The sequence below is a fragment of the Narcine bancroftii genome, chromosome 7 (assembly GCF_036971445.1).
Source record: "Narcine bancroftii isolate sNarBan1 chromosome 7, sNarBan1.hap1, whole genome shotgun sequence".
In the NCBI taxonomy this organism is placed as follows: Eukaryota; Metazoa; Chordata; class Chondrichthyes; order Torpediniformes; family Narcinidae; genus Narcine; species Narcine bancroftii.
This window is the reverse complement of record NC_091475.1, coordinates 162,913,147-162,927,517: the sequence shown is the minus strand read 5'-3', so window position 1 is coordinate 162,927,517 and position 14,371 is coordinate 162,913,147. Positions and strand designations below refer to the sequence as shown.

Genomic DNA, 14,371 nt, shown 5'->3' with positions numbered 1-14,371 from the left:
GATGATCCTGTCGCTTTAGCCTCTCCACCATCCAGCAATTAATTTTAGTTCAATTCTTCAAACATTCTTTATGCCCAGTGTGCTTTCAACTGTGTATGTTAATGTTTTTTTTTCTAGTGTGGAATAAAGGTATTCAAAATTTAAGTATAAAAAATTATAGGCTTTTTTTTGACTTACCAGAACGTAACCCCATCGTAAATTAAGGAGCACCTGTACTTTATTCAGATCCCATCCATCACTTTAAAACCACTTACTCCATTGCCAGCACACCATGGCTACTATATGCATTATCCACAAGATCTATTAAAGCAACTTATCAAAGCCTCTTTGACAGCACCTCCCAAACCCATTCCACTGACCACCTAGAAGGACAAGGGTAGTAGGTGCATGGGAAAACCATCATCCCCAAGTCACACCGTTCTGAGTGAAATATTGTCATTTCCTCAATATTATTTGCAAAGTCCTAATGGTATGTTCACAAGCCACCATTCAGACTTAATGAGTTCAAGATAGTGCAAAGTTTTTTTTTGTCCTGGCTCCCTCAGGACTGCTTAAAGTTTATAGGCTCCCCTTCCCTCTGAAGCAATCAAGTTTTGGTTTCTTCCATACTTCTACCAATTACATTTTAAAAATCCCCAAAGAATATTTATGTTCTGCAAGGTGAAAAAACGAGTATTTTATTCAAATCTGCTGTGGCCCTCAGGGTGGTTATAGAGCTCCCATTGAAAATGGCTTCAGTACATCACCTCCTTTTTCCTTGAGGTCAAATTGAGAAGCACAATAAGTGCCAGCCTGGGCAATGATGGTCACATCCAAGATGTGAAAGATAAGCTCTTTTCTGCATCAATAAGGGTACAGGAAAATTGTAAGCACAAATGATTAAGGGAGGTAACCAGAGCATCTTTGCTCAGAAAAAAATTCTCTTGATATGTAGTATCAAAACATTGTTTATCTACAGTATATGGACATGTTCAGTGTTGGATGGAGCTACTGCAAGTGGTTGATGCCATTAGTGATCACTGAACATTTGTGTTTTACAGCATGTTAAGGACCACTAGAGCAAGAAGCAAAAAATATGGCTGCTTCAAATAGTCAGCAAAAATTGCCAATGTCCACAATGACAAGAAGCCACGGTCTTCCTTCCACTAGGAAATTCCTTTGAAAAACATGATATTAACCTTAAAAAGATAATCAACAAAACACTTGCATCAACTGGAAATGAAGGAAACATTAGTGCACAACTGACATTTTGCTAAATCCTTGCAAATTTTACTTTTGAATTTTGGATGAAATTCGTAATAACATCTTAAGTGTTTAAGTAGATCAAATTACCCCCAAAGACATACTGTGATTCTTCTTGTATTAACCAAAGTAACCATAAAATCCTAATTGAAATATTCCACATTTATACAATTTCCTTATAACAAAGGCGACAACCATGTCAGCACATCAAGTCCATTCAGCCCCACAGTACAATCCCATTCCCTATTAATTTTCCTTGTAAACTCAGAGTCATACAGCACAGAACAGGCCCGATGGCTCAACTTGTCCATGTTAACATTCTGGGATAGTCCTAATTTGACTGCATTTGATCCACACACTTCTAAGCCCTTCCTATCCATGTTGGTTGGCATTTAGGTTGTCAGAAAATTGGACCAAAAACATATAGTGCCCTCCATAATGTTTGAGACAACACTTTATTCCATTATTAGCCCCTGTTTTAAGTGTAGTCATACAATTCACATGTAATTAAAGTGAATATTCCTGATTTTATTCAAGGTTATCTGCATACATTTTGGTTTGACCAGGTAGAAATTACAGCACTTTTTATACATAGTCCACATTTCAGGGCACCATAACATTTGGGACATTGGCTTTACAGGTGTTTGTGAGTGCTCAGGTATGCTTAATTACATCATTGGGGCAGGTATAAGAGAACTAGGCTTGCTTCTAAGCTTTTGATCACCTTTGGAGTCTGTAGTTGCCATTTTTTCAGCATGAGGACCAGAGCTGTGCCAATGAAAGTCAAAGAAGTCATTATGAGACTGTAAAACAAGAATAAAACTGTAAGAGACATTGCACTTAAGATGTTATTACGAATTTCATCCAAAATTCAAAAGTAAAATTTGCAAGGATTTAGCAAAATGTCAGTTGTGCACTAATGTTTCCTTCATTTCCAGTTGATGCAAGTGTTTTGTTGATTATCTTTTTAAGGTTAATATCATGTTTTTCAAAGGAATTTCCTAGTGGAAGGAAGACCGTGGCTTCTTGGTAAACCTTAGGATTACCAACATCAACAGTTTGGAGCATGATTAAGAAGAGGAAACGGTGAGCTCAGTAATCACAAAGGGACTGGTATCCCAAGAAAGACCTCCACTGCTGATGGCAGAAGAATTCTTAACATAGTGAAGAAAAATCCGCAAAGGTATGTCTGACAGATCAGAAACATTCTTAAGAGGCAGCTACACTGCAAGGTAGTTCTTTTACACCCCCACATTTTGCTCTTGCCATCACTCTGATACTAATCTCATTTGTCCACAAGACCTTTCTCCAGAATTCTGCAGGCTCTATTAAATACTTGGCAAACTAAACTGGCCATCCTTTCTGTGGCTTACTAGTGGTTTGCATCTTGTAAAGTAGCCTTCTGTATTTCTGTTCATGAAGTCTTCTGCAGATAGTAGTCATGGACAAATCCACACTTGCCTCCTGAAGAGCATTTATGATCTATCAGATATATGTTTAGGGATTTTTTTTTTTCATTATAAGAATTCTACTGTCATTACCAGTGGAGGTTTCCTTGGAACACCAGTCCCTTTGCAATTACTGAGTTCACCAGTACGCTCTTTCTTCTCAATAATGTTCTAAACAGTTGATTTTAGTAATCCTAACTTACTGTTTTATTCTTGTTTTTCAGCCTCATAATGGTTTCTTTGATTTTTATTGGCACAATCTAGTCCTCATTGTTGAAAAATGGCAGTTACAGACTCCAAAAGTTATCAAAAGCTTAGAAGCAATTCTAGCTCTCTTATACCTGCACCAATGAAGCAATTAAACATACACGAGTACTCACAAACATCTGTGAAGCCGAATGTCCCAAATTTTATGATGCCCTGAAATTGGGGAAACTATGTATAAATACATAGTCAAACCAAAACATATACAAATAACCTTTAATAAAGTGTGGAATGTGTACTTTAATTATATGTGAATTGTTTGATTACAAATTTAAACCTGTGAGGCACAGGGACAAATAAAGGAAGAAAAGTGTCTTTGTCCCAAACATTATGTAGGGCACTGTACACGTGTAAAACATTTTAAAGTTAGAGGCAGTTATCTCATTAAAAGTAACATGGATATGAAGAAGTTCATACTTTTCTCTCAAATAATGGTGACTCCACTGCCCACAGACGTCCTCAACTCCAGCCAATACGTGGTCAAAAAACTAGACATGGAAACAAGATTTTGGATTAAATACTAAAAAAAAAGCAACCAGATTATCTTTTGTGCCAATTGAGCAGGATTGCTGCATCTTAGTAAACTGACTTGTGATGAACAAAATGTTGTTTTCATACTTCAAGGATGGTGGAATCCTCAACTAGAAGAATATTCTCTTCTATGACAGAAGCAGAAATATGTAAACACTGACCTAACACTGTGTTTTCAGCATATACTTCTGTAGTAGCAGGAAATTAAATGGAGCTGGTTAAAAAATATTTGCTTTTGAATTGGGACATTTTAATACATTAAAATGTGCCATGGAAAAACAAACTGATTTAAGCTTATGTTAACAGTATATATGGTAAGTAAATACCATCTTATTAAATTAATTAAAGGAAATTAACATGATACATTGTTGACCCAAGAAGTGAATGGACACAAATATGAAGGAAATAGGATTGGATGTGACAGAAACATTGGTTAAAGATATTCTTTCAAGAAAATTCTGATAGGATGAGAAGAAAAGAGGTGGAGAGGATTTAGTAAAGTGTGGCCTAGTTGGCTGAAAATGATGGTGCTGAAGAAGTAAAGGTTGGAAGCCAGGCACGGCTGCAGTTAGATGAAACAATGCAAATGGAGGAAACTTATGAGATCCAAGATCCAAAATAATGGAGATCCAAGATAATGGAGGCCACGGTGGACTGTTAACACAGGTGTCAAGGATATTTAACTTGAGGCACAGAATTTAAGAGTACAGAGGATAATGTAAAGACAACAATATTTTCAACAAATTTGGGTCTAAACATAGATTTGGAAGAAGTGATGATCACAATTCTCAGCAATGGAAGTTCAGGAAGGAAAAGCAAAAATATATACTTGAAAGCCAAATCAAGTAAGGTAGAGCAGAAATGAGAGGGCAATGTAGCTGAAGGTCACAGAAGGTTGCTTCTTAAAAACTTCCAACTCCTAGAAAATGATAAAATTTCACATATTATCCCTGGATTGGTATGTGTTTTTTTTTCCCCCATATACCTCAGTGGGATATTTTGGAAAATATGTTATGCTGCAAGTCATTGCTAGACATTTGCAAAGTTGTTATATACATGAACAACAGTAACTGATGCAAGGACCACTTACTCGAATGTGAATCTCTTCACTCACTGTGGGCTGTTTTTTACTTGATTTTTTAACCTCCAAAAATGAAACCAATGGCCGGATTGTCATTCCCTGAAAACAAAAATCATTCAAAAATATACTTTAACAAATACAGATACACACATTTCATATGTGCAAAGCATTAAACCTAATGTTGGAGAAATTTATCATGCATTTTAATGGCAAACGAATTCCACTTCTGAAATCAATAGCAATAGAACTGAACCTGAGAAATCAACATTAATGCACAAGTTACTGTAATTATGCGCTGAACGTACATAGGAAGAGAAAATTCTATTCCATATGCTTTTACTGCAGAAATAAAACATGTTCAACCATCCAATAATGCTTCTAATCCTTTGATCTCATGGGATTAGCAGCAAATTACTGGTCTCATATCCAGAGAATTGGACATCGATCCAACAGTACAAACTCAAATCCCGCTAGTGTTGTTATAGAATTTAATTTGTAATTATTAATTTAAGATAGAATAGCACAAAGTAACAAAGTAATCACATAGCTGAACTGTTTACTCATTCTGGCTGTTATGTGACTTCAGAAGCACCAATGGAGTTGACCTTTAACTGTCTCCAAAATAAATATGGACAATAAAATTTGGGCTTGTCACTGGGGTAGATTGCCGATGATGAATACATTAAAACAAAAAGACACATCCAACAGAAAATATATCCATGACCTGTCACTAAATAATCATAAATTGATAGAACATATAGTACATTCCTTTAAGACATTACATGAGAAGAACATCAAGATTCAAGTAAATCAACAATAATTGCTCTGAATTTTAACTCCTTCCTGGTCCCATGACACCTTAAGCAATCTATTGGTTGAGGAAATGTGATAAGGGTTCCTACCTGAAGTGGTGACAATTATTTTCCCCTCTCTGATTCTGATTAACCCACTGAGTTCCACCAGCAGATTTTGTTGCAGGTTCCAGCATCTGTCATCTCTCTTGTGTCTCCATGAGTTGTTCAGACTTGGAGCTCCACTTGTTATCAGGAGTGCCCTTTCTAATATCATTTTGAATAGTCAAGCACCAATTTTAAAATTGCCTCATCCCACCCTCTCTCCCCAGCTGTCCATGATGAATAGAACCTCTCTGTGGCAGAGAATTCTATTCAATCTCAAAATGGCAATGGGGGCAAAAGAGAGCTTTGTGGTGTTTGAAGATTATTTGTTCACCTTTGAATTCCAGCCCTCTCAGAAATAAATATCAACATCCCATTAGTCTTTCTAACCATTTCTGTAACTATTAGTATTTAAATGCATTCACTTGAATCCTCCCCTTTCTATGCACATCTGCAATTTCTAGCCTGGCCACTGACATTTCACATGCTCAGACATACATCACATGAGCCCATGCCGCCCAATTGACCTAAATCCCTTGTACATTTTTGAAGGGTGGGAGGAAACCGGAGCCCCCGGGGAAAACCCACACAGACACAGGGAGAATGTACAAACTACTTACAGACAGCATGGAATTTGATCCCGATTTCTGGCACTGAAACAGCATTGCCCTATCTGCTATGCCTAACCATGCCACCCCAAATGTATTTACCAGAAATTTTGCAAATTCACTTAACCCCAATGGTGTTAGAGAGGTGTTGAACTTTTGCATACTAGTGTTGTTTATAGAGGCATTCTGAGATTTTGGGTTAGTGTAACGATTAGTGCTAAGCTATTACAGCACCAGTAAATTTGGTTCTACAACTGCATTGTCTGTAAGGAGTTTTACATTCTCTCTGAATCTTTGTGGGTTTCCTCTGGGTGCCCCAGTTTCTTCCCACGTTCTAAAAATGTTCAGGGTTAGTAGGTCAATTGGGTTTATGGGCTGTATTTCTAAACTTTAAAAGGACAATAGTGTGATTTTAATGGAGCCTGGAGGTGGTGCTGTTACCTTGCACCCATTGTCTTTGTCCTAATATGCAGTTGAGATCCCTGATTTGGGAGGTGCTATTGAAGAGGTCTTGATTAGCTCCTGTAGTGCAGTTTGAAGATGGTGCATATGTCTAGCATTGTTTGGACATGAGCAAATACACAATCCAATAAATAGTGATGGCCACTGGAATTACTATTCACTATTCCTTCGTATTCCTAACAAGACTCAAAAGTTGGTGAAAGTTTTCAGTATTAATTTATCACTGCAGTATTAATTTATCACTGCAGAATGTTCAGACTCTATACTGCTTTGTAGTTGTACACAATTTACTTCAAATTAATTGCCATCAGCAAGCTGAAACAAATGCTCTCTACTCTTTCGCCCTGGTTATACAAACAGTTGGTCACAATCCTATTACAGATCTGCCACAACACACCAACTTTAGTAAACCCTCCACAGTTTCTTATCTTCTCACCAATGATTTCTTAAGCCAGTATAAAGTCTCCAAGCTCATGAATATGATTATTGTTTCACAGAAGTCTGTACATTCTTGTTATTTCAGATTTAAACTAATACAAGTTTTCTGATTATCCAGACAGCATTATACTCTTCCAAGTCTGGCAGAATATTAGGACCATTGGCGAGATTAACTTTGATGTTTAAGTTTGCAAGTTCAATAAACAGGACAGGCAGAGCAAGTCAAAGCATGTGGAAAGTTTAGTTTAATCCAAAAATATCTGACAATTAAAGAGTATGATCTTAGGGCATGATTAGGTGTACGAGATTGGGATATTGAAAAAAAATAAGCATGGTTGAGAGAAGATTATGACTGGTAGCTCAATGCTCCAAGGTACAGATAATACAGGTAGAGTTGAGGTGAGAGAGATTGGGGATGGGCTGAGGTATTAAATTATATTACAAGTAGGAACTCATAAGTGTGGAGTTCAGAAATCCAGACAGAGGTGGGAATTAGATTGAACGTTGTAGATGACGAACAAAGATGGGCAGATCTATGTAGGGATTATATGGCTAACACAGTTAATGTAAGGTATAGATTAGTTCAGCATTTTTTTTACATCAGTTATATCAAATTTATCAGACCAATGTTTTAGGTATGGTGAAGATGAAGGAATTTTGCATTCAACTTGGTCTTGTCCTAAGACTTTTTTGGGTGGATTTAGCAAATTTTTTGGAACGAGTTACAGGTGTTGTATTCCTGCAAAATCCAGATTCATTTCTATTGGGAAATATTGAAGGAACAAGACCTAAATTAAAAATATCAATATATCAATAGGAATTTGTTAAAGTTGCATTACCGGTGCCAAGAAAATGTGTTACAGTTACATGGAAATCAGATACATGTTTGGGTATGGCAAGATGGAATGCCATAGAAATTCAAATTGTATTCCTTTGAAAAAAATTACATATATTTTGAGAAATAAATATCCTATGATTTTGAAATTTGGCGCCCGTATACCCAAATATTAGGTTTAAAATTTTAATTGTCCTTTCTATGCCTCTGCATGCAAGTTTGATTAAAATCTGTTGGCATAGCTCATGGCTGCCGGTGTGTTCTGTTCACTGCATCTCCTCGTGATCATAGTGGTGACCCCAAAGGCCCAAACAGCCATTTTTGACCCCACAATGAACGAGGCTAATGTACAAAGTGCAGTCTTACTGAAACTGCCTACCTTTTGGACCTCACAGCCTGTTTGGTTCAAACAGGCTGAGGCCCATTTCCAAGTCAGGCACATGACCATGAACACCACGAAATGTTACTACGTGATCAGCTCACTCGACCAAGAGACCATTAGAACAATTGTTGATTTCCTGCATCAACCCCCTGCTGTTAACAAGTACTAGCTCCTCATCTGTACTTTCGGGCTTTCCCACTATGAAGGGGCAGCGTGGCTGCTACACATGGACTGCTTTGAACACAGAACACCATTTGCCCTCATGAATGACATGCTAGTGCTTATGGACAGCCACAAACCCTGCCTACAGTTCAAGCAAATATTCCTGGAGCAGATGCCAGAGGACATTCACTGATCCTGGCAGATAATGATTTCAGCGACTTCCATAGGCTGGCAGCCCACACCAACGTCCTACGCCATGCCAAGAACATAGCAGGGCAACTATCTAGATGGAATTTCCTAGTATTGTCACCCAACAGTTCTCTGTAGCTGTACCCAAGGAGAGCGTTCAGCACCATATTCCCATGGAAGGATCAATGCCTCATGCCCAGGCACACAGACTTCCTCCTAACAAGCAGTAGCTCATCAAGGAGGAGTTCCAGAAGATGGAAGAGATGGGGACAGTTAATCAGCATTTCGCCTCCCCCCCCCCCCCACACACGTGGTACCAAAAGGCTTCTGGGGGATGGAGACTGTGCGGAGATTATTGCCAGCTCAACGATGTCACAACTGCAGACAGGTACCCAGCAATAATCTCCTACATGGTGCTAAGATCTTCTCTAAGATTGACCTAGTTAGAGGATACCATCAGATTCCAGTGCACCCCAACAATGTTCCCAAGACAGCACTCATCACGCCATTCAGGCTGTTTGAATTATTATGCAGGCCATTTGGACTAAAGAATTCAGCACAAATGTTCCAGAGGCTTATAGATTCAGTGGGCCATGGCCTGGATTTTGTATTCATGTACCTGGACAACATTCTCATTGCCAGCCACTCTCATCAGGAGCACAGCATGAACCTGCTTCAACTCTGCCAATGGTTGCGCCTGGGCCTTCATTGCCAACTGGGTAGTTCGTTTCGGATTACCGGTTGACATAAGTTCGGACGGGGGGGGGGGGGGGGGCGGGGAGGAGGAGAAAATAAATTAGCAGTTCACGTCAGCATTATAGATGGCACTAGCCCAGCTCCTTGGCTCCCAGTTACTTCATACCACGGCCTTTCACCCACAGTCCAGTGGCCTCATGGAGAGATTCCATCACCATTTGAAGACAGCACAAATGGCACACCTCAAAGGCCCAAATTGGGTAGACGAGTTGCCATGGGTGCTACTAGGCATACGCACGACGTCAAAGGAGGATCTGGCCATGTCTTCTGCTGAGCTTGGCTCCACTTATTGTCCCAGGCGAGTTCATGCCAACAGCTCGGGTACAGGAAGACTAGCTCACAGCACTCCTGATGTTACTGGAGGAAAAAGTCAGCACCTTAGCCCCTATCCCAACCTCACAACATGGTCTAACTGCCTCCTATGTCCCAAAAGAGCTCAACAACTGTCAGTAGGTTTTCATGAAGAGAGGAATTCACTGAACTCCGCTTCAGCACCCGTACTTGGGTATGTATGAGATTCTTCAACATAACGATGTGTGTCCTGGACATTGGGGGCAGACTGCCTCAAGCTGGAACACATTAACTTAGAGCAACCAGTGACAGTAGTGTGCCCTCAGTGGAGGGGTCACCTGCCTAAACTGTGGACCGTCAGATGGCTCATCATCTCAGAGTATCAGTTCTTGGTGAGGAGGTGGGGGTGTGTCCTCTGGTGGGCTGAACCACTCTGCAAGTGAACCAGGTTATGGAGCTGAGGATTTGCAGGAGGCAGAGAACCCTGATGTACCAGATGCGGTTCCAACCCTCTTGGCTGACGTAATTTCTGTCCCAGGAGTCCAAGCGTCTTTGGGAACTGGGAGATACAAGCGCGTGAGTTCAATTTAAATCAATTGGTCAAGCTCACTCACTGCTGCCGGTGTGGTGTGTTCACTGCATCTCCTCGCGACCACATGTGAGGCAACCTCCCTATGTGCAATCCTGCAATCCTGAAATGTTTCTTTTTCTTTCTCTTATTTTATATAACTATATTGTATTTTTTTTATATTTACTATTTTGAAGGAGAGGGTTGTGATGGGGGGGTGGTTTGGAGGGTAAATACCATCATCTATGTAAGTTTTTATTCACTTTTTGAACATGTATTATTACATTAATTATTGATTAGTAAATATAAACATTTTAAATAAAATATTCAAAAAATCTTTAATTTGAACTCAAATAATAAAAACTTAAGATATCTTCATAGTGATGGGTTGCTCTGTCATATATACTAAATCTGACACTTGAAAGCCAACTGTTGAAATGGGGAAACCCTTCCCAGATCTTTTGTCAGCAGTTTTTTTTGCAAGGTCAGCAATAAATGTATTGCCAAATAAAAAGCAAGGTTGTTGACTATGGTGCCAGCTACACGCTCTGCTCTTTACCTATTATATCTTTCCTCCTCTTAGCAACTTTCTCAGCCCAAATCTGACCCTCATATCTGTATTGTACCTCATCAACTCCCCCTCAATGCCTTCAATCCTCTGCTTCCAGAACTCCCCTCTATATCTCAGAACTTGACAATTCCAATACACTCCTGACTGCTTCAATGACTCGATCTTTTTCAATTGATGCAATCTAGAACTGTTTTGCATGCTACAGACTGGTGAATATTATGTCAACAGAAGGGAAATTATGAAGACAAGTCAGGGACTGATCAGTGATATTCCGCATAGTTTTGTGCTGAGGAAATGCTACTCAGCAATACAATCAAGATTTTAGAGAAGATAACTAGAAAGATTTACAAAAGCAAGGCATTATGCACCGTCAACACAGATCTTAGCACGACATTTGACTAAATTCCATATGCTAGGTCATTCCAGAAGTTTAAGGCACATGGGACCCAAGGCAAGCTGTTCAGCTGGATCCAAACCCGATATGTGGTCTGAGACAAAAGAAAATTAGGAGGAATCTTTTTCCATACAGAGAGTGGTGAGAGTACAGAACAAGATGCCAGTGGAAGTGGTGAATGTGGGCACAATTTTGTTTGACACTTAAGCAAAGGTACATGGATGGGAGCAATACAGAGGGCTATGGCTGAGGTGGAGATAAATGGGACAAGGAAAAATAATATTTTGACACATACTAGATGGGCCAAAGAATATGTTTTGGTGTTGCAGTGGTAGAAGGATAGTGGTGGAAGAATACTTTACTGATTGTATGTCTGTGACCAGCAGTGTATCACAGATTCGTGCTGGCACCTTTGTTTCTGATATACATTAACAACTTAGATGTGAATGTAGGGGTGTGATCTGAAAGTTTATCCAAGGCTACACAGCAGAATCCAGATGAGATGGAAAATTGGGTGAACTGTTGAGAAATAGAACTTAATTTAACAAGTGTAAGATGATGGAATTTGAAAAATCAAATAGGGATTGGATGCCTAGAGTAAACTGAAGAGCACAAAGGGACATTGATGGACAGAGGGGCATTGGGGTTTCAGTCCATCATTCACTGAAAATGGCAACACAGGTGGATAGCATGGAGTAGGAGGCATATGGCATTCTTGCCTTCATAGGTCAGGGCATAGAATATTAAAGTCGGAGTATTTATTTTACAACTTTATAAAACTTGGAGTGTTGTGTATTAATTGTGCACTGCAAGAATGTGGTTGCCCTGGAGAAAATGCAGAAGAGATTCATCAGGTTGCTTCCTGGATTGGATTACTTTTTGGATAGGCTGGACTTGTTTTCCCTGGAGTGAAAATGACCGAGTGATGAATACAGCGGGCGTACAAAATGATGAGAGGTGTGAATGGGGTAGATAGAGAGAGCTTTTCCCACTGCATGGGTGAGTATTACATTTCACAGAAGAACAATAACATAGATGCAGGAAACTGAATACAAACAGGAAATGTTGGGAGAAACTTGAAACACCAATAAATTATTTTTAAAAATTTGAAACACTAATTCTGTATCACTCCACAGATATTGTAAGATTGCTGAATATTTTTAGCATGCTCTGGTTTTATATTCAACTTTCCAAAACAAATTAAATAGAGGCAAAAGATTAATGAAAAACAAACCAAATCTGGAAAAGGTTTGCCTGCATAATTGAGAATCTGAAGAATTTCAAGTATTTGCCCTATTTCACCCACATGTCTAAACCACACAGACTTCTAGTCAAGCTTCATTCTTATTTTTTTCCTCTGGATGGCGTACAATACAATACAAAGCTGTGGCAACTGCCATAAAGCAAGGTTGTGCAGAAAAAAATATTTTGAGAGCATTAATAATTAGAGCTTCATGCAAAAAGATTTTAAGAACTAAAGTAAGGATTATATTTCTAACCTGAATAAAGACCGTGAAAAATATAACCACAATAGTTGATGTGATGAACAAATTCTTCCGAGGAAAGACATGAGAAGGGAGTAGAAAAACAAGCGAAAAACAAATAGCTCCTCGAAGTCCTCCATAGGCAATGATAAATTGATCCTTCCGGGTCACCAATACCTTACGGAATCTGTTAATAATCCAAGTCAAGACAACAACTCCTGAGGAAATAAAAGTATGAGTTAAAACTAGGGATAATAATAATACATACAAGTAATCACATCACATTATAGAGGTGGATTTCTTCTTTGGAAATGGACACATGAATACTCTGGTGTATTAGTGCATCGAAATTACATCAGGATATACCCACAGCTAACACATTATGAACACATGAAGGTACACCTAATTTTTGGCCAATAGGAGATGACAGTGAACAGAGTATTCATCTTGCATTCATTTATTAAAGATTGTGACAGGATTAGAACCTTGCTTTGGAGATAAAGTACCACCAACTTCTCAACCGCAGCCTTGTTGGGCTCACAAGTGCACAACATTTAACTACATGATAATTCAAGCTGGGAAAAGTGAGTTAAGATAGTATCTAAATGTGGTCTAAAGAAGGCATTTGTAGCATTTTCATGTCAACGTCTTCTGTCTCTTTAAAGGAACATTGTAGGACTACTAGAGGAAAGGCCAGATGAGAATAGTCTGCTACCTAGTTTCAAATAATTATAATTTAGATTAATGTACAAATATGATTATGCTGTTAAATCAGTCTGGACTTCCTATAACTAAACCAACTATCTCACATTTCTATATTAATTGATGTTTTTGTTTGCATGATTTCAAATAACCTTGACCTCTGCAATTAAATTCCAATTTCAAAATTCTGATGTTGCATCAACATTTGGTGGAATTGGAAGGCTTTGTTGGACCAAATGGATCACCAGCTTCTCCATTCCATTTATTGTAATGCATGTTGAAAGCCAGACATTTGCAAATATACTTAAAGCATTCAGTTATGGAAAGAAAAAGTCAAAACACACCCCGAGCCACAAAGCCATTGTGGCCTCATTTGTTTCTTCAACTGAACAGCCAAGGAGGTCTAATCTCGATACACTTCTCATTCAGAAGCAGTTGGGTTTCCAACCATTTAGAAAGCAATTGGGTTTTAACAGAGAGATTTAAAGAGAAAACTGCAAGAGTTGCTTAACAATAGTAAAAATAACTATGCATGGATTGATGGAGGAGGTTTTTCTGGGTCTGTGTGGAAAATTTGGAAGGCAGGACACATTGGAATGTACATCTGTATTTAAAACAAAAGCAATCCAGCATTCCTTCCATCTAAAAGTTCCCTTTTCCAAGCGATCCAATCCCCATTTTTATTTTGCGCTCAAGAACCTTTTAGTGTATATACAGCGCCAGAAAGAACCACCTACATAGTGAAGCAATGGTATTAACATATGCTTACCTAGTGCACGCCATAACAAGCAGAACAATAAAGTAAAGCAGACAAAGGCCCAGTTCCATTCATGCTTTTCTGTAATTGTTGACACCCCAAGGAAAATAAAAATGAGGGTCTCACTGACACTGCTCCACATCTTCAGGAAATACTTAATAGTAGTACTAGACTTCATTGAAATGTTCTCTTCCACATAGCGTTTCATGCTCATAGAGCAGGCTATCAATCTGAAGAGAAAAAATTACATTGGCTCTGTTTGAAAGTGAGTGATATGCAAACATTATGAAAGAAACAAACTATGCCATTT

At 38.7% G+C, this 14,371-nt stretch overlaps 2 protein-coding genes across 6 annotated transcripts in view; one reads left to right on the top strand and one right to left on the bottom strand.

Moving 5' to 3' along the window:
- The window catches only part of mfsd9 (major facilitator superfamily domain containing 9), a 182,071-nt gene that overhangs the window by 92,758 nt on the left and 74,942 nt on the right, over positions 1 to 14,371 (top strand). The gene's annotated exons all lie outside the window — the stretch shown is intronic.
- Positions 1 to 14,371, bottom strand: part of LOC138739306 (sodium/hydrogen exchanger 2-like) — a 74,484-nt gene that overhangs the window by 7,306 nt on the left and 52,807 nt on the right. For all 3 annotated transcript variants that reach the window (XM_069891094.1, XM_069891092.1, XM_069891093.1), the window contains exons 4-7: positions 14,074 to 14,291; positions 12,618 to 12,820; positions 4,576 to 4,665; positions 3,372 to 3,442 (exon numbers count right to left, since the gene is read on the bottom strand). In XM_069891094.1, the coding sequence (XP_069747195.1) occupies positions 3,372 to 3,442; positions 4,576 to 4,665; positions 12,618 to 12,820; positions 14,074 to 14,291 (582 nt within the window). The remainder of the gene's footprint in view (positions 1 to 3,371; positions 3,443 to 4,575; positions 4,666 to 12,617; positions 12,821 to 14,073; positions 14,292 to 14,371) is intronic.